Source organism: Panulirus ornatus, chromosome 9 (genome assembly GCF_036320965.1).
Source record: "Panulirus ornatus isolate Po-2019 chromosome 9, ASM3632096v1, whole genome shotgun sequence".
In the NCBI taxonomy this organism is placed as follows: Eukaryota; Metazoa; Arthropoda; class Malacostraca; order Decapoda; family Palinuridae; genus Panulirus; species Panulirus ornatus.
Genome location: NC_092232.1, coordinates 35,195,414 through 35,216,867, shown reverse-complemented (window position 1 = coordinate 35,216,867; position 21,454 = coordinate 35,195,414). Strand labels below are relative to the sequence as shown.

The window sequence follows — 21,454 nt, the reverse complement described above, 5'->3', positions numbered from 1 at the left end:
TACGTTACTTACTCGATCAAACCACCTCACACCACACATTGTCCTCAAACATCTCATTTCCAGCACATCCATCCTCCTGCGCACAACTCTATCCATAGCCCACGCCTCGCAACCATACAACATTGTTGGAACCACTATTCCTTCAAACATACCCATTTTTGCTTTCCGAGATAATGTTCTCGACTTCCACACATTCTTCAAGGCTCCCAGGATTTTCGCCCCCTCTCCCACCCTATGATCCACTTCCGCTTCCATGGTTCCATCCGCTGCCAGATCCACTCCCAGATATCTAAAACATTTACTTCCTCCAGTTTTTCTCCATTCAAACTTACCTTCCAATTGACTTGACCCTCAACCCTACTGTACCTAATAACCTTGCTCTTATTCACATTTACTCTTAACTTTCTTCTTTCACACACTTTACCAAATTCAGTCACCAGCTTCTGCAGTTTCTCACATGAATCAGCCACCAGTGCTGTATCATCAGCGAACAACAACTAACTCACTTCCCAACTTACTTTTGCTTTTATTCAACATAACTAGCTTGCTTTATACAATAAAAAATGCACGTACATTTCTAAATCATTGCATAAACAATGCCATTACAGCCTGTATAATGTGATCTACCTTTACTCCATTTCATAATCAGATGCACAATTTGCTTAAAAGGAGGTCCTCTTAAAAAAAACACTTTTTCTTTCTCTTTAGGGTACATTTATTTTAAACCTTAGACTGAACTGGAGGTTCATAGTTGTCAGGACGGTCAACCTTTGATCCTACATCCTCTCCAGTAGTAGCAGAAGATTTCCCAATCTCTCCATGCATCTCTAACAACTTTCCAAGGTCAAAACGTGGCTTCTTCAAAACCTTGACCTGTGGAGTATAAATATTTTTGTAAGTTACTGCCTTGAATAATTCACAATCACTTAATCATATCACCTTGACCTTGACATTCATGATCACACTGATCTTGATGTGGTGAACAACACTATTCTCTTTTGACAAATGAATCCATACCCAAAGTTTTATGTTGATATCTATAATAGCCTGTGGATTTGTGTGCTGAAAAGTGTTTTAGATATATGGAAGTGGATTTAGCAGTGGATGGAACCATGGAAGAGGAAGTGAGTCACATGGTGGGGGAGGGGGTGAAGGTTCTAGGAGCACTGAAGAATGTGTGGAAGGCAAAAACATTATCTTGGATAGCAAAATTGGATATGTTTGAAGAAATAGTGGTTCCAACAATGTTATATGATTGCAAGGCATGGGCTATAGATAGGGTTGTGTAGAGGATGGTGGATGTGTTGGAAATGAAATGTCTGAGGACCTTGTGTGGTATGAGGTAGTTTGATCGAGTAAGTAATGAAAGGGTAAGAGAGATGTGTGGTAATAAAGAGTGTGGTTGAGAGAGCAGAAGAAAGTGTGTTGAAATGGTTTGGTAACATGGAGAGAATGAACAAGGAAAGATTGACAAAGATGATATATGAGTCAAAGGTGGAGGGAAAGAAAAGTGGAAGGTGGAAGGATGGAGTGAAAAATATTTTGAGCAATCGAGGCCTGAACATACAGAATGGTGAAAGGCATGCAAGGAATAGAGTGAATTGGAATGATTTGGTATACCGGGGTGGACGTGCTGTCAGTGATTGAGCCAGGGGATGTGAAGTGTCTGGGGTAAACCATGGAAAGTTTTGTGGGACCTGGATGTAGAGAGGGAGCTGTGGTTTGGGTGCATTACATATGACAGCTACAGACTGTGTGTGTGCTATTTCATGTGTAGCAGGGAGGTGACAGGAATGGATGAAGGCAGCAAGTATGAATATGTACATGTGTATACATGTATATGTATGCATATATGTATTTATACATTAAAATGTATAGGTATGTATATGTGCGTGTGAACGTTTATGTATATACATGTGTAAGTGGGAGGGTTGGGCCATTCTTTTGTCTGTTTCCTTGCACTACCTCACTAATGTGGGAGACAGCGATTAAGCATAATAATAAACAAACAAGTATATGTATGTGAGTAGGAGAGTTGGACAAAGGGCATTATTGGATTACATGTTCATTGATAGGCATGTAAAAGAGACTTGGATGTTAATGTTCAGAGAGGGGCAGCTGGAGGGATGTCTGATCACTATCTTGTGGGGGGAAAGGTAAAGATTTGTAAAGGCTTTCAAAAAAGAAGAGAAAATATTGGGAAGGAGACAGTCATGAGAATGAGCTTGGAAAGGAGACTTGTGAGAGAAAGTATCACAAGAGACTGAGTGTTGAACGGCAAAAGGTGAGAGCAAATGATGTCAGGGGAGTAGGTGAGGAATGGGATGTATTTAGGGAAACAATGATGGGTTGCACAAAAGATGCACATGGCATAAGAAAGGTGGGCAGATTAGAAAGGGTAATGAGTGATGGGATGAAGAAGTAAAGTTGTGAGTGAGAGAAAAGAGAGGCGTTTGGATGATTTCAAATGACTGTGAGATGTATAAAAGAAAGTGGCAAGAGGTCCAGAGAAAGTGCAAGGGTTGAAAAAGAGGGCAAATGAGAGTTGGGGTGAAAGAGCATTATTAAACTTTAGGGAGAATAAAAAGATGTTTTGGAAGGAGGAAAATAACATACATAAGACAAGAGAACAAATGGAACATCGGTGAAGGGGATAGTGGGGAAATAATAACAGGTGGTGATGAAGTGAAGAGATGGAATGAGTATTTTGAGGGTTTGTTGAGTGTGTCTGATGACACAGTGGCAGATACAAGGCACTTTGGTCAGGGTAGTGTGCGAAGTGAGAGGGTCAGGGAGAATGGTTTGGTTAAGAGAGAAGAGGTAATAAAAGCTTTGTAGATGAATCTGGCAAGGCAGCAGGTTTGGATGGTATTGCAGTGGAATATATATAAAAAAAAAAAGGGGGGGTGACTAGGGTGTTGATTGATTGGTAAGGATATTCAATGTATGTATGGATCATGGTGAAGTACCTGAGGATTGGCGGAATTCATCCATAGTGCCACTGTACAAAGGCAAAGGGGATAAAGGTGACTGTTCAAACTACATAGGCATAAGCTTGTTGAGTATTCCTGGAAAATTACATGGGAGGGTATTGATTGAGAGGGTAAAGGCATGTACAGTGTATCAAACTGGGAAAGAGCAGCGTAGTTTCATAAGTGGTAGAGGATGGGTGGATCAAGTGTTTGATTTGAGGAATGTGTGCGAGAAATACTTAAAAAACAGATGGATTTGTATGTAGCATTAATGGATCTGGAGAAGGCATATGACAGGGTTAATGCTTTGTGGAAGGTCTTAAGAATATATGGTGTGAGAGGTAAGTTGCTAGAAGCAGAGAAATGTTTTTACCAAGGATGTAAGGCATGTGTACGAGTAGGTTGAGTGTAGAATGGCAAGAGATGAGAGCAAATGATGCAAGGGGAGTGAGTAACGAAAGAGATGTATTTAGGGAAGCAGTAATGGCATGTGCAAGTTATGCATGTGGCATGAGGAAGATGGGCAGATTAGAAAGGGTAGTGACTGGGGGCATGAAGAAGTAAAGTTGTTAGTGAAAGACAAAAGAAAGGGATTTGGATGGAATTTACAAGGAAAGGAGTAAGAATGACTGGAAGATGTATGAGAGAATGCGGCACAAGGTCAAGAGGACGGTGCAAGGTTTGGGGATCAGAGAATATCATTAAACTTTTGGGAGAATAAAAAGATGTTTTGGAAGGAGGTAAACAATGTGCAAGACAAGGGAACAAATGGGAACATTGGTGTATGGAGAAAGGAAAGAAGTGATAATAGTGGTGGAGTGAGTATTCTGAAGGATTGTTGAATGTGTTTGATGATTAAAGTGGCAAATGTATGGTTTTTTGATTAGGGTGTTGTGTGAAGTGAAAGTGTCAGGGAGAGTGATTTGGTGGAGAGAGAGAGAGAGAAGGTAGTAATAGCATTGTGGAAGAAATCTAGCAAGGCAACAGGTGTGGATAGTACTGCAGTAGAATTTACTAAGAATGGAGGTGACTGTGTTTTTGATCGGTTGGTAAGGATATGCAATGTATGTATGGATCACGGTGGACTGCCTGAGGATTGGCAGAATGCATGTATAGTGCCACTGAGCAAAGGGGATAAATGAATGTTCAAACTAAACAAGCATTAGTTTGTAGAGTAAAAATGGAAAATTGTAGGGGAGGGTACTGATTGAGAGACTGAAGGCATGTACAGAACATCTGATTGGGTAGGAGCAGTGAGGTTTCAGAAGCAATAAAGGATGTGTGGATCTGGTGTATACTTTGAAAAATGTATGCAAGAAATACGTAGAGGAACAGGTGGATCTGTAAGTGGCATTTATGGATCTGAAGATGGTATTTGATAGGGTTGATAGAGAAGCTTTGTGGAAGGTCTTAAAAAATATGGTGTGGGATGTAAGCTGCTAAAAGATGTGAGTCCTCCCTCTGGTACTCTTCCACTCTATCTCCCCCATCTCACAGATGGTCTTCCTCTCACACCTACCCCTTATATCACATTATTATATACTCTCCACGTAAAATCCTCATCCTACTTTCTTTCTAGATGCCCGAACCATCTCAAAAGTATTATATATCAACCACTGTACCACTACACAATTCATTCCCTGCCATAACAAATCTCTCATACATCCCCCTCATTAATTTCTTCATTCCATATAGTCATGCCACATGCTCCTCTCAAATAACTCATTGCCACAGTCTGGGTTCTTGACCTCTGTGACAGTTCTTCAAACTGTCTCTTAAAAACTGGTATCAAGGGGATACTCTGAAAACAATTTTCAAATTTTGACGAGAATACAGCACATATACAAATGCATGCAGATACAACATTAAACAATATATGTTGACATACCTTACGAATGTGTACTTCCTTGAGGGGATAAATGAGATTGCAAGCTTTGCGGATGTCATCAGCCATAGAATCAGGAATGAGCTTGTTCACTACTTCCTTAAGCTCACTACTAGCTACAGCACGTGTGATGATGTCGACCATCTTCTTGCGGATATTCTTTACTTGGGTGTGCTGGGCATAAGCTGTCTTTCTAGTCTGGCTTGACACCTTTTCAGTGAACCCAATGCAGAATACACGAAGGATGTAGCCATCAGTTGTCCTAACATCCACATTTGCTTCAATACAAGTCTGGAAAGAAATTTTGTCCACTAATAACTTAATTCACCAAAATGATTGTACTGTTTTATTGGTGGCATCTTAAGTCTACAATAAACACAAATACATTCATCAAATATAGATACTTATCTATATCTCTGATGCCTGTGCCCTCTGAGAACTCCCTAAGCAAGTGTCTCTCCATAAGTGGTGAACTCTAGTGCTGCTTCTCAGCTTTGAATGCCTCACCCTTAACAGAACACTAGCAAAGGGTAACTAGTGCAGTGCTTTCAGATGCTCCTACTTAATGTTCCTATTAATTACTACTACCAAATGTGTCTACCTAAATTTAACTGCTCTCCAAATCATACAGGACTTGATCAAATACATAGTTAAATTTTTTTTTTTTTTTTTTTTTTGCTTTGTCGCTGTCTCCCGCATTTGCGAGGTAGCGCAAGGAAACAGACGAAAGAAATGGCCCAACCCACCCCCATACACATGTATATACATACGTCCACACACGCAAATATACACACCTACACAGCTTTCCATGGTTTACCCCAGACGCTTCACATGCCTTGATTCAATCCACTGACAGCACGTCAACCCCGGTATACCACATCGCTCCAATTCACTCTATTCCTTGCCCTCCTTTCACCCTCCTGCATGTTCAGGCCCCGATCACACAAAATCTTTTTCACTCCATCTTTCCACCTCCAATTTGGTCTCCCTCTTCTCCTCGTTCCCTCCACCTCCGACACATATATCCTCTTGGTCAATCTTTCCTCACTCATTCTCTCCATGTGCCCAAACCATTTCAAAACACCCTCTTCTGCTCTCTCAACCACGCTCTTTTTTATTTCCACACATCTCTCTTACCCTTACGTTACTTACTCGATCAAACCACCTCACACCACACATCTCATTTCCAGCACATCCATCCTCCTGCGCACAACTCTATCCATAGCCCACGCCTCGCAACCATACAACATTGTTGGAACCACTATTCCTTCAAACATACCCATTTTTGCTTTCCGAGATAATGTTCTCGACTTACACACATTCTTCAAGGCTCCCAGAATTTTCGCCCCCTCCCCCACCCTATGATTCACTTCCGCTTCCATGGTTCCATCCGCTGCCAGATCCACTCCCAGATATCTAAAACACTTCACTTCCTCCAGTTTTTCTCCATTCAAACTCACCTCCCAATTGACTTGACCCTCAACCCTACTGTACCTAATAACCTTGCTCTTATTCACATTTACTCTTAACTTTCTTCTTTCACACACTTTACCAAACTCAGTCACCAGCTTCTGCAGTTTCTCACATGAATCAGCCACCAGCGCTGTATCATCAGCGAACAACAACTGACTCACAGTTAAATACATAGCTAAATACACAACCTCAACCTGTCCAGCATGCTATTTGAGATATTCTGTACTTAGTACTTCTTAATAGTTAACTCTGAGCTTACATGATTATTTGTGAAGTAAGCTTAACTGCACTCACTAAACACTATCACTGCTCATTCCCTAAAATCATGAATTCCTGATGTTTTAACAATTCATGAGCTGGTTCCATTTATCTCTTCCATGATTTAACCTTTCCCCTATCTTCAACCATACAACTACACAGCTTTCAACTTATCATCCAGTCATTATATGGTCATATCTTCATATAAGGCTATCATCAATATGCCTTTCTATGGCCCTTTTCACACCATCTTTCATGCATCTCTTTTATCTTAACATGTTCTCCACAGCCAAATCATGTATATTACCTATCGCTTACAATAACTCCATTCCCATTTAAATGGGGTTCATATGAAGCAAAAAACCACTCTTTTCACACATACTTAACCCATGACTAGTCTTGTAGAGAAACAAACAAGTTATTTTCTTTGCTTCTGTTCACATCATCACCCTCACACAAACAATAAACTTACTAAACCTGACCACACATGACATTTTCCTAGCTTTAATCAATTCATTCTGCATCTAACCATCATTTCTTCAATCTCCCTCTTGCTTTACCTTCAACTAAAGTGTTAAAGTGTACCATAATGACATACCTTATATCTACCCTACATTCTACATAAATGTAACACTAAAATAATCTTGTAGCACTGAAGTAACATAAATTTTTTCTGGTTTCTATATTCTCTGTTTCTATATTCTCTTTCATCAAACTTGAATCACCGTTTCCTTAGTGAGGCAGCGCCAGGAAACAGATGAAGAATGGCACATCAACTCATCATTATCATCATTATTATACCTAATCACTGTTTCCTACTTCAGTGAGATACACATGTATATACATACACGTCCACACACGCACATATACATACCTATACATCTCAACATATACATATATATACACACACACAGACATATACATATACACACATGTACATAATTCATACTGTCTGCCCTTATTCATTCCCGTTGCCACCCCGCCACACATGATATGACACCCCCCCCTCCCCCGCATGTGCGTGAGGAAGCGCTAGGAAAAGATAACGAAGGCCACATTCGTTCACACTCAGTCTCTAGCTGTCATGTATAATGCACCGAAACCACAGTTCCCTTTCCACATCCAGGCCCCACAGACCTTTCCATGGTTTACCACAAAATTGCTGCCTCCTGCTTCAGCGAGACAGCGCTAGGAAATCAGACAAAACAAGGCCACATTCATTCACACTCAGTCTCTAGTTGTCACGTGTGATGCACCAAAACCACAGCTCCCAATCCACATCGAGGCCCCACAGACCTTTCCATGGTTTACCACAGCTGCTTCACATACCCTGGTTCAGTCCACTGATTGCTAGCATGTTGACCCTGGTATACCACATCTATCCAACTCACTCTATTCCTTGCATGCCTCTCACCCTCCAGTATGTTCAGGCCCCAATCGCTCAAAATATTTTTGACTCCATCCTTCCACCTCCAATTTGGTCTACTGCTTCTCCTTGTTCCCTCCACCTCTGACACATATATCCTCTTCATCAATCTTTCTCCTCTCATACTCTCCGTATGTCCAAACCATTTCAACACACCTCTTCTGCTCTCTCAACCACTCTTTATTTCCATATATCTCTCTTACCCTTCCATTACTTACTTGATCAAACTACCTCACACCACATTTCATTTCCTGTACATCCACCCTCCTCTGTACAATCCTATCTTTAGCCCATGCTTTGCAATCATATAATATTGTTGGAACTACTATTCCTTCAAACATAACCATTTTTGCTCCGCACTAACGTTCTGTCCTTCCACACATTCTCCATCACTCCCAGAACCTTCACCCCTACCCAACCCTGTGACTCACTACTGCTCCTATGGTTCCATTCGCTGCTAAGTCCACTTCCAGATATCTAATACACTTCACTTCCTCCAATTTTTCTCCATTCAGACTTATATCTCAATTAATTTGTCTCTCAACCCTACTGAACCTAATAACCTTGCTCTTATTCACATTTACCATTAACTTTCTCCTTTCACACTTTTCCAAATGCAGTCACCAACTTCTACAGTTTCTCACTTGAATCAGCCACCAGAGCTGTATTGTTGGCAAACAAGGGACTCACTTCCCTGGCCCTCTCATCCCCAACAGACTGCATACTCACTCCTCTCTCCAAAACTCTTTCATTTACCTCCCTATCCATAAACAAATTAAACAACCATGGGGAAATAACACATCCCTGCCACAGACCGACATTCACTGGGCAGCAATCACTCCTCTCTTCCTACTCACACACATGCATTGCACCCTTGGTAAAAACTTTTCACAGCTTCTAGTAGCTTACCTCCCACACCATATACTCTTCCTTGTACAAAGCATCTGTATCAACCCTATCATATGCCTTCTCCAGATCCATAAATGCTACATACAAATCCATCTACTTAACATTTCTCACACACATTCTTCAAAGTAAACACCTGATCCACATATCCTCTACAACTTCTGAAACCACACTGCTCCTTCCAAAACTTGCCTTTACCCTCTTAGTCAATAGCCTCCCATACAACTTCCCAGGAATACTCAACAAACTTATGCCTCTGCAGTTTGAGCACTCACTTTTATTCCCTTTGCCTTTGACACTGGCACTATGCATGCACTCCACCAATCATCTGGCACTTCACCATGATCCATACATACAGTGAATATCCTTACAAATTCTACTCCAATACCATCCAAACCCACCGCCTTGCCAAATTTCATCTTCTGCAAAGCTTTCACTACCTTCTCTGTTCACCAAACCATTCTCCCTGACCCTCCCACTTCACACACCACCCCAACCAAAACACCCTAAATCTGCCACTCTATAATCAAACACATTCAACAAACTATCAAAACACTTATTCCATCTCCTCACTTCATCACAATCTGTTATTACTTTCCCCCTTCACCATGTTCCCATTTGTGTTCTTGCCTTTCGCACATCATTTACCTCCTTCCATAACATTTTTTTTATTCTCTTTAAAGTTCAATGATACTCTCTCATCCCAACTCCCATTTACCCTTTTTTTAGGAGATTACTGATGAGTGTTATTCTTGTAAAACTGTTTAGTTAGGAGTGAATAAAACTAAGATTATAAGAATGATGAAAGTGAACTAGTGGAATAATAGGAAACTGAAATTATTGCCTTGGTAATTCAACATTATGCAGAACAGACAATGGGGTCAGTGAGTATGCAACCACCTTGGAGAGTTTACCCAGTCTGGGGAGTATAAAATTAGCATCAACCAGGAATCCCAGGAAGCCCCATACTTTGCTCTGTTACACAAGATGTCTTTATAAAGTATGCAAGGCTCATTCCTCTGCAAGGATAATAAACCAATAATATGTTTACAAGGGACATTAAAAGCTTCAATTCCAACAGGGAATCAGAAAGGGCCAAGCGACAACAGTAGTGGCTGTATGCCAGCATGGGCCTAAAGAGAATCTCAGCAGCATGTGGAGGGAAACAGTGAGTTGTACCAAACACATATCTTGGGTGCACTGCACTGCATGTGAATAGTGTAAATACAGGCCAACTTGACCAGGAGAATGTTGGCCGCTGCTTGGAGAGAACTGCCGCACACCCAGATCCCCATGCACGTACAAGGGACATTAAAAGCTTCAATTCCAACTGGGAACCAGAAAGGGCCAAGTGACAACAGTAGGGGCTGTATGCCAGCATGGGCCTAGAGAATCTCAGCAGCATGTGGAGGGAAACAGCGAGTTGTACCAAACACATACCCTGGGTGCACTGCACTGCATGTGAATAGTGTAAATACAGGCCAACTTGACCAGGAGAATGTTGGCCGCTGCTTGGAGAGAACTGCCGCACACCCAGGTCACCGTGCACGTACAGACCAACCTAACCAGAAGGGCATGTGACCAGTTGATGCTCCCTTAAGTGAACTTTTACCTTCCATAAATATCACTTTAGTCTCTGTTCACAAGAGCTGATAGCTGGTACGCTTCACCATTTGTTAAACAACTTAATACTTGACTACCCAGTGCATCACAATTACTAGGTACCTGTCAGAAACTAAAGTTGAGCTGTTGTAAAATCTGTTTCCCTACATGCTTGGCTTTGGAACTTTTTACATTCTCTTTTTTTTGGACAGTAATGACATGATCTTTTTTGAATGATGCAAGTTTTCCACTTTCTCAAAAGCTTATACCTTGCCTTCTAATCCCTTTGGTCATTTCCAGTGTTTCCTTTAATGCATGGGTTCATTCTTTCCTTATTGACTGGGGTCTATGGCAAAGGAAAGAACGGGTAAAATGCAGTTTTCTTCAATTGCACCACTCTTTCTTTTGTGAAATTTTAGTGTGGACCAAATACACATAGTTCCTTTTCTATGAGACTGTGGTAGCCAGCGACATGCTGATCATTCCACTGCCTTGCAATGAAAAAGAACCTGTCAATTTATTTGGTCAACAATCTTCCTACTTCTAGACCAATTCTGTTTCTATTTCAAAAATACAAAAGAATATCACTGTACTCTTCATCAAAAACTTTACCTGCCACTTCTTAACCATGGAACGAAGCTTGTCAGTTGTCAAATTGAAGCCATGGAAGTTGGTCAGAACATTTTTCCCTTGGACTTCTTCAGCAATGAGACGGAACTTACGGAAGCTCCTTTCTGCATCTGCTTCATTTTGGAGATCAGCTAGGGACACTTCAAACACACGACCCTTTAAGCCCTCTGAGGCAATTCCTGGAGAGAAAGAAAAAGAACTCATCATTCTAGTAAACACAAAGTGATCTCAGGACAAATCTTGTAAAAAAAAAAAAGCATACTTCCACATTATATGTATGAAGTCCTTTACTAATCCTCTTCCATTGCAACCAATAAAAATGACATATGCACAGTTTACATACAATGAAATGCAACATATGCGAGGCAGTCGTTTATCAGAGGTAGTACAAGATCAAAACTTGGAAAATGGCAATACTTTTTTTCCATCAAAAGGACAAATTTCTACATCTTCCATCTCAATCTGGTCATCAATACCATGACTAAAAAAAAAAAAAAAAAAAAAAAAAAGTTGCTGCCTCCAATGCATGTGGATGGAAGAGGAGAGACGACAGAAAGCATAAACACATGCATCAGTCACATCCTTCCACCCAATGCTCCCTATATACATCAATGTTATCATGTTTCATCCACTTGATGTGGCTATAGGAAAATGAGATAATTAAAAAAAAGTGGTTGGAGTGTCTCACTTTGAAACTCTGATTTTATAAATATCTAGTCAATTAAGAAACAAATGGTTACCACTTCTCTGTGTGTATTCTTCTGATTTTGATAGGTGATCTCCATTTCTGTGATGCAATGCTCATCACAATTTCAATAATATACTCTTCCTAGTTTGTTGTCTTCATAGTTAAGGTGAGCCCAATATCACTTGTTTCATGGTTATTTTATCATTCTTATGCAATTTCATTTCATGAAAGATACCAGTTTTCACTTTATTTGAAAACCACTTTTTTTTTTCTTCAGAGACTAGAAATTTCAAATACCTGCTGAATAGGTTAGATCCACAGCCATGCACAGTTTATATGGTTCAGTAAAGCAAATAATTCTCTTTCTGACCCATAACTTATGAATTACTGTGGGGCAATGTCATTGTAACACCTGGTGATAGTTGCCAAACTATCCAAGATGGCACAGTGACATGCATTCAGCATGAGTGTCGAATAATATTCTCAGGAAACTCATGGAAAAGCAAAATGCCATCATAATTCATATGATTTCAGAAAGTTAGCAGCCCATGTATAACATACATCACAGTTTTATTTCTCAGACTTCTGCATTCCATTTGTATTTCTTTGTAATCAACAATTTAGCTGCATTTCATTATTTGAGGGATGCCAAAACTGCACATAAAATTTGCAAACAAGTGTGATAAGCATAAATGTTGTTATTGTGTGATACTCTGGGATGACTAATATTCTCAAGAACCAAATGGAAAAATATATAGCATCATAATTAATATGATTTCAAAAAGCTTTCAGCCCATGTATAACATCATTACTGGTGTATTTCTTTGCATTCAGCATTTCAGCTGTAAAAAGAAAGAGGCAGGAGGTTAAGAGAAAGGTGCAAGAGGTGAAAAAGAGGGCAATGAGAGTTGGGGTGAGAGAGTATCATCAAATTTTAGGGAGAATAAAAAGATGTTTTGGAAGAAGGTAAATAAAGTGTATAAGAAAAGAGAACAAATGGGAACATCGGTGAAGGGGGCTAATGGGGAGGTAATAACAAGTAGTGGTGAAGTGAGAGGGAGATGGAGTGAGTATTTCCAAGGTTTGCTGAAAGTGTTAGATGATAGAGTGGCAGATACAGGGTGTTTTGGTTGAGGTGCTAAGTGAAGTGAGAGGGTTAGGGAGAATGATTTGGTAAACAGAGAAGATGTAGTGAAAGCTTTGCGGAAGATGAAAGCCGGTAAGGCAGCGGATTTGGATGGTATTGCAGTGGAATTTATTAAAAAAGGGAGTGACTGTAGTGGTAACTGGTTGGTGGGGGACCTTAATGTATGTATGGTTCATGGGGAAGTGCCTGAGTAGTGGCGGAATGCATCCATAGTGCCACTGTACAAAGGCAAAGGGGATAAAGATGAGTGTTCATATTAGAGGTAAAAGTTTATTGAGTATTCCTGGGAAATTATATGGGAGGGCATTGATTGAGAGGGTCAAGGCATGTACAGAGCATCAGACTGGGGAAGAGAAGTGTGGTTTCAGAAGTGGTAGAGGATGTGTGGATCAGGTCTTTGATTTGAAGAATGTATGCAAGAGATACTTAGAAAAACAAATGGATTTATATGTAGCATTCATGGATCGGGGGAGGGCATATGATATAGGGTTGATAGAGATGCTTTGTGGAAGGTATTAAGAGTATATGGTGTGGGAGGTAAGTTGCTAGAAGCAGTGAAAAGTTTTCACAGAGGTTGTAAGACATGTGTACGAGTAGGAAGAGATGAAAGTGATTGGTTCCTAGTAAATGTTGCTTTGCGGCAGGGGTATGTGATGTCTCCATGGGTGTTTAATTTGTTTATGGATGGGGTTGTTAGGAGGTTAATGCAAGAGTTTTGGAGAGAGGGGCAAGTATGCGGTCTGTTGTGGGTTAGAGGGCTTGGGAAGTGAGTCAGTTGTTGTTTGCTGATGATACAGCACTGGTGGCTGATTCGGGTGAGAAACTGCAGAACCTGGCGACTGAGATTGGTAAAGTAAGTGAAGGAAGAAAGCTGGGAGTAAATGTGAAACAGAGCAAGGTTATTAGGTTCAGAAGGGTTAAGGGAAAGTAAATTGGGAGGTAAATTTGTGGTGCCTGGATGTAGAGAGGGAGCTGTGGTTTCAGTGCATTAAACATGACAGCTAGAGTCTGAGTGGATGAATGTGGCCTTTTTTGTCCTTTCCTAGCACTGCCTCGCACGCACGCGGCGGGAGGGGGGTGTCATTTCATGAGTGGTGGGGTGGCAACAGAAATGGATGAAGGCAGCATTTATGAATATGTATATGCATGTGTATATATGTGTATACACATAGGGTGGAGGAGGGGGCGAAAGTCCTGGGAGCCTTGAAGAATGTTTGGAAGTCGAGAACATTATCTCGGAAAGCAAAAATGGCTATGTTTGAAGGAATAGTGGTTCCAACAATGTTGTATGGTTGCGAGGCGTGGGCTATGGATAGAGTTGTGCGAAGGAGGGTGGATGTGCTGGAAATGAGATGTTTGAGGACAATATGTGGTGTGAGGTGGTTTGATCGAGTAAGTAATGTAAGGGTAAGAGAGATGTGTGGAAATAAAAAGAGCGTGGTTGAGAGAGCAGAAGAGGGTTTGAAATGGTTTGGGCACATGGAGAGAATGAGTGAGGAAAGATTGACCAAGAGGATATATGTCTTGGAGGTGGAGGGAACTAGGAGAATTGGGAGACCAAATTGGAGGGGGAAAGATGGAATGAAAAAGATTATGAGTGATCGGGGCCTGAACATGCAGGAGGGTTAAAGGCTGGCAAGGAATAGAGTGAATTGTATCGATGTGGTATACCGGGGTCGACGTGCTGTCAATGGATTGAATCAGGGTATGTGAAGCATCTGAGGTAAACCATGGAAAGTTCTGTGGGGCCTGGATGTGGAAAGGGAGCTGTGGTTTCGGGCATTATTGCATGACAGCTACAGAATGAGTGTGCACGAATGGGGCCTTTGTTGTCTTTTCCTAGCGGTACCTCGCACACGAGGGGGGAGGGAGATGTTATTCCATGTGTGGCGAGGTGGCGATGGGAATAAATAAAGGCAGACAGTATGAATTATGTACATGTGTATATATGTGTACATTGAGATGTATAGGTATGTATATTTGTGTGTGTGTGGACGTGTATGTATATACATGTGTATGGGGGTGGGTTGGGCCATTTCTTTCGTCTGTTTCCTTGCGCTACCTCGCAAACGTGGGAGACAGCGACAAAGCAAAATAAATAATAAATAAATATATGTATATGTCTGTGTATGTATACGTTGAAATGTATATGTATGTACATGTGCATGTGTGGGCATTTATGTATATACATGTGTATGTGGGTGGGTTGGGCTATTCTTTCGTCTGTTTCCCTGCGCTACCTCACTAACACAGGAGACAGTGACAAAGAATAATAAATAAAGTATGAATGGAGAAAAACTGGAGGAAGTGAAGTGTTTTAGATATCTAGGAGTGGATTTGGCAGTGGATGGAACCATGGAACCATGAGTCACACGGTGGGGGAGGGGGAAAAGGTTCTGGGAGTGATGAAGAATATGTGGAAGGCGAGTGTTATCTTGGAGAGCAAAAATGGGTATGTTTGAAGGAATAGTGGTTCTAACAATAACATATGATTGTGAGGCATGGGCTATAGATAAGGTTGTGTGGAGGAGGGTTGATGAGTTGGAAATGAGATGTTTGAGGACAATATGTGGTGTGAGGTGGTTTGATCGAGTAAGTAATGAAAGGGTAAGAGAGATGTGTGGAAATAAAAAGAGTGTGGCTGAGAGAGCAGATGATGTATCAAAAGGGTTTGGTCACATAGAGAGAATGAGTGAGGAAAGATTGACAAAGAGGATATATGTGTCAGAGGTGGAGGGAATGAGAGGTGGGATACCAAATTGGAGGTGGAGGGATGGAGTGAAAAAGATTTTGAGCGATCGGAACCTGAACATACAGGAGGGTGAAAGGCATCCAAGGAATAAGAGTGAAATGGAATGATGTGGTATACTGGGGTTGATGTGCTGCCAATGGGTTGAACCAGGGCACGTGAAGCATCTGGGGTAAACCATGGAAAGTTTTGTGGGGCCTGGATGTGGAAAGGGAGCTGTGGTTTTGGTGCACTACATATGACAGCTAGAGATCGAGTGTGAACGAATGTGGCCTTTGTTGTCTTTTCCTAGCGATACCTCGAGTGCACGCAGGGGAGGGGGGTGCCATTTCATGTGTGGTGGGGAGACGGCGGGAATGAATGAAGGCAGCATGTATGAATATGTACATATGTATATGTATGTATACATTGAAATGTATAGGTATGCGTATGTGCACGTGAGGGAGTTTATGTATATAAATGTGTATGCGGGTGGACTGGGCCATTCTTTCGTCTGTTTCCTTGCGCTACCTTGCAAATGCAGTAGGCAGCGACAAAGAATAATAAATAAAATATATATCCTACTGCATTACAGGTGCACTATGCTGATCCTACAGTAATCCTTTTGTATCTCGGATTACTGTAACGCATCTCATTCAAATATGCCAAACTAAGTTATGTATATGAAGTATGTGTATTATAATCCTGCAAATATACAAGTGTAGTATTGAAAAACTAAATTAATATAGCATAACTTGTGTGTGAAGGCAATTAATCAGCTGGACTACATTGGAACACCTTTTCTTCAGATGGAGCATGACGAAGAGGGTAAATCTTCAGGTGATTTCACAATTATACAGTGTTGACAGCATACTGATACACATATGTACACTGCTATAGCATACTAATACAAAAAAGTAGAAACTTGAAACTTTAAATATGTGGAGCTACATCAACTTATTCACCACTAGTGCTGACTGAAAAAATCAATATAATGTGTGACAAAGTGATAAGAAGCAAACTTCTAGTTTGGATAGATCACACATGATATAACTAAAAACCAGCATCTTCATTTCTACATCCTTGTAAAATTTGTGCAACAATTTACAAAGCAAAAAAGTTCTGAAGAAGCAAAGAAAACGTCAAGTGATTCTTTCATGTCAGCTACCCACAAGGTCACTTTTTGAATATCCATGCCGACAGCATAATGACATTCACACGCTGTCAGGACACAATAAACACTCCTCTTATTCATGATAAAAGAATTTGATACAAGTAATTATAATGATTTCCTTATGCTCTAAACAAGCAATGTGTTTACCCCACAATTTCTTATCTTGTAAAAACCCTACCCATTTCTGGTGAACTTGAAGATATTTTGAAACAAGATATGCTATACTTAAAATCCCACAAATATCAACTCTACAGAATGTAAGGTTTCTAATGGAACCACTTACAAATATCAACTAGACATGATACCTGCACTGACAGATAAATCACATTATGTTACATACACTAACTAGTCAACAAACCCAACCTATAACACTAACTCGTCACCACCAGCGAGACACAAGTTACTATGCACAACACACAGTAAAAGAGCACTGCACCACTAATGCTAACTGGCATGTGGATCAAAGGAATGAAAACCACTACCTATTGGTATATCAAGGGAAGAAAATGAATTAAAGAATCACTTATTACCCTCAAGAAACAAATAATGACAAGGCTGAGGGATTTATCAATTCTGGAAAATTGGGGGTGAAGGGGAAACAGATGGATACGAGAACCTTTAAAATGCTTACCTAACCTCCCTCAGCAACATAAACTTGACTATTATTACTAGCAATATTGTGAATATTATCTCATTTGTATTCAAGTGCAGGAAGGGTTCACTGCCGTTTACATCTAGTCTATGCAACCAACAAGGCAAAAAGAAATCTCAAGCATATGCTAACTAAAAAACTCAAATTAGTTTCAGCTTTATAGTGAAATTATCATGAAAACTGTAAAATCACTCGTTTCATTGGCTTAAGTTACACAATCGACCTAATCATCATATTCTTTAAGTAAAAAATATTAAAACGAAATCATGCTTCCCCGTTATGACTCATTAGTACCAACCGAGTCCAATAATATGCATTTCATCTAAATCTAATAATTATTACTGGAATGCCCCCTAAACAAGAACTTCATAACATATTTATTATTAAGAGCTGTACTTACTGGTGCCCTGAGTCCTGTTCACAAGAGTTTTGCCAACATTCCTGTTGAAGAAGAGGGCTGGAGACTTGACATCATACCAGTCCTTGCGCGTGAAAGGGTCAATACTGAAAACAAGAGATAAACTTGAAGGTCCATACTTTCAAATTATTATCTTCATCTCTCGAGACCTCAGTCTTATCCTGTTTATATCAATTTTCATCCATTACTTCATTTGACAAATCACTTATTCCACAAGCCAAATATAAAGATATGCATCTTGGCTATACTTTCAGTAACGGTTAATAAACTTACACCTTCTTCTTGGTCCCCTTCTTGCCCGATTTATTTAACCCCTTATTCTTTCCGACAGCCATGATCGGCGTGTATCGTGCAGAGAAAAGAAAGAGGTGTTTATATTGAAAGACTGTATTGACCGGTACGTTAGTTCTTTCTCAGATTTAAATTTAGCACATCACTTTATAAATATTAGAATAGATTTGAACCAAATTTTACTAAATTACTAAAAATCTATTATTATAACTTAAACAGCTATATAATAAATCTGTATAAGTCTATGTCGATAGTTTGGTTTGTTTTGATACAGCTGGTCATATGTTGCCGCTTTTTAACCTTTGGGTCGCAGATAATTTTCGCAGTGGGCTAGTTTTTGCCGTGTACCATAATGTCTGAGGAAAACACGAATACACATGTGGGTATAATAGCAGAGGATGCACGATTTAATTGATCTTGATCAGAGTACATTAATGATAACAGTGAAGTACGTTTGTTAGATTATGCGTTCACTTTGTCCCCTAAGGAAACGGGCAAAACTGCTACCGACACCTTAGAGGACAGTTGCCATACAAGACAACATATAGAAACAGCAATCCTGGCCAATAATAAGCCTAACCTAACATTTACATTATTGTATAACTGCATTCACAATAATACATCAACCTTTTTCTCAACTTCACCGAGTTTGTCACACAGGATAATGTGTAAAGGGAGTAGTCAGCACCACTGCTCAATGTAAGGTAACCTTCAAACACATGTATAACCTCACTCATAACTTGACCATTAGTCTCGTCCCTAACATCACCAGTGGTGGTGGGTGCTACCGGCTCCTGAGGAGGGAGTCGCCCGACAGGATAGTGTAAAAAATTCATCAATACAGGCCCATTTTTACTCTGACCTGATCCTCAAACTCATGCCTAACCTCACTCTTAACCTCATCTACAATATTGTACATTAAAGTCTCCCACAACCTTGTGTAATTATGAGGGTTATGGTAGGGTAAGCAGTGACCTGGACTGCTCTGTTTAACATCTTATCGTGTGTGGCAGCTTGGTGAGGCTGATGTATACTTGTTGAAGAGATTAAAGGTAAGGTTGTGCATGACTCTGAAAGATAGGTTAGGTTGAACATTTGGTGTAGATTGCTGTTATTTTACACATTGTTCTTTGGGATGATTCACTTCCAGGAGGCTTAGATCATATCCACCCTTTGGCATAATTGGTGAGATTAAGTGTGAGGTTGATTTTAAAGTTATGGGTGAGGTGATGCTTTATGCTGAAGGTTATGTAAGGAGTTTTAGTGGTCTAGACTGCTATCTCTACAGCATAACTTATGTGGCACCTGAGTGAGTTTGAGGGTAAAGTAAATTTACAGTGTTGTGGATGAGGTTAGGATAAGGTTGTGTATGAATCCTATGTAAAATAAACGGCGTTCCACACCTCTCACTGTTGTTCTTACTAGATGGCAACAGGTCACTTATTTCAGGCCCACCCTCGACTGATCAGAGATTGCTGCAAAGATAATGTCATCAACCCGCATGCTTATGGCTATGTATACTTTAAAACTTTCTTTTTACATTTGCAGGTGATGTTACTCAGTTAAGTTTTGCATCCTATGGAGTAGTATCTCTTTTTTCTTTTCTGTGTGATATTAGTTTATTAAGAGTGCTTCATGAATACATCATATGTTTATGTATCTTATATTATTATGCTTTGTCGCTGTCTTCTGTGTTAGCGAGGTAGCATAAGGAAACAGACGAAAGAATGGCCCAACCCACCCACATACACATGTATATACATACACGTCCACACACACACATATACTTTTTTTTTTTTTTTGCTTTGTCGCTGTCTCCCGCGTTTGCGAGGTAGCGCAAGGAAACAGACGAAAGAAATGGCCCAACCCACCCCCATACACATGTATATACATACGTCCACACACACAAATATACATACCTACACAGCTTTCCATGGTTTACACCAGACGCTTCACATGCCTTGATTCAATCCACTGACAGAACGTCAACCCCGGTATACCACATCGCTCCAATTCACTCTATTCCTTGCCCTCCTTTCACCCTCCTGCATGTTCAGGCCTCGATCACACAAAATCTTTTTCACTCCATCTTTCCACCTCCAATTTGGTCTCCCTCTTCTCCTCGTTCCCTCCACCTCCGACACATATATCCTCTTGGTCAATCTTTCCTCACTCATTCTCTCCATGTGACCAAACCATTTCAAAACACCCTCTTCTCCTCTCTCAACCACGCTCTTTTTATTTCCACACATCTCTCTTACCCTTACGTTACTTACTTGATCAAACCACCTCACACCACACATTGTCCTCAAACATCTCATTTCCAGCACATCCATCCTCCTGCGCACCACTCTATCCATAGCCCACGCCTCGCAACCATACAACATTGTTGGAACCACTATTCCTTCAAACATACCCATTTTTGCTTTCCGAGATGATGTTCTCGACTTCCACACATTCTTCAAGGCTCCCAGAATTTTCGCCCCCTCCCCCACCCTATGATCCACTTCCGCTTCCATGGTTCCATCTGCTGCCAGATCCACTCCCAGATATCTAAAACACTTCACTTCCTCCAGTTTTTCTCCATTCAAACTCACCTCCCAATTGACTTGACCCTCAACCCTACTGTACCTAATAACCTTGCTCTTATTCACATTTACTCTTAACTTTCTTCTTTCACACACTTTACCAAACTCAGTCACCAGCTTCTGCAGTTTCTCACATGAATCAGCCACCAGCGCTGTATCATCAGCGAACAACAACTGACTCACTTCCCAAGCTCTCTCATCCCCAACAGACTTCATACTTGCCCCTCTTTCCAAAACTCTTGCATTCACCTCCCTAACAACCCCATCCATATATATATATATATATATATATATCCCTGGGGATAGGGGAGAAAGAATACTTCCCACGTATTCATTGCGTGTCGTAGAAGGCGACTAAAAGGGAAGGGAACGGGGGGCTCGAAATCCTCCCCTCTCGTTTTTTTTTTTTTCTTTTTTTTTCCAAAAAGAAGGAACACAGAAGGGGGCCAGGTGAGGATATTCCCTCAAAGGCCCAGTCCTCTGTTCTTAACGCTACCTCGCTATCGCGGGAAATGGCGAATAGTATGAAAAAAAATATATATATATATATATGTGTGTTCGGAAGTCGAGAACATTATCTCAGAAAGCAAAAAGGGTATGTTTGAAGGAATAGTGG

General features: G+C 40.6%; 2 protein-coding genes across 2 annotated transcripts in view; one reads left to right on the top strand and one right to left on the bottom strand.

The window, feature by feature from the left end:
• Window positions 1-691: 691 nt before the first annotated feature.
• RpS3A (ribosomal protein S3A) lies at window positions 692-18,363 on the bottom strand. The gene is made up of 5 exons (XM_071665007.1): window positions 18,233-18,363; window positions 17,942-18,045; window positions 11,135-11,331; window positions 4,861-5,148; window positions 692-873 (listed from the first exon to the last, which is right to left on the bottom strand). Exons 1-5 carry the CDS (start codon window positions 18,292-18,294, stop codon window positions 721-723), a joined length of 804 nt encoding a protein of 267 aa, XP_071521108.1. The 5' UTR covers window positions 18,295-18,363; the 3' UTR covers window positions 692-720.
• A 154-nt stretch (window positions 18,364-18,517) lies between these two features.
• Window positions 18,518-21,454, top strand: part of LOC139750328 (transmembrane protein 192) — a 118,888-nt gene continuing 115,951 nt past the window's right edge. Inside the window, exon 1 of the mRNA XM_071665006.1 lies at window positions 18,518-18,629. Within this exon, the coding sequence (XP_071521107.1) occupies window positions 18,603-18,629 (27 nt within the window). The 5' untranslated portion in view covers window positions 18,518-18,602. The remainder of the gene's footprint in view (window positions 18,630-21,454) is intronic.

Excerpts from the sequence above, each read along its gene's own strand:
- RpS3A (XM_071665007.1), bottom strand. The coding sequence starts at position 18,294 with ATGGCTGTCGGAAAGAATAAGGGGTTAAATAAATCGGGCAAGAAGGGG. Across the intron at positions 18,046-18,232 it reads AAGGGGACCAAGAAGAAGGT|TATTGACCCTTTCACGCGCA; the intron begins GTAAGTTTATTA and ends TCTTGTTTTCAG. Across the intron at positions 11,332-17,941 it reads GAACAGGACTCAGGGCACCA|GAATTGCCTCAGAGGGCTTA; the intron begins GTAAGTACAGCT and ends CTTTCTCTCCAG.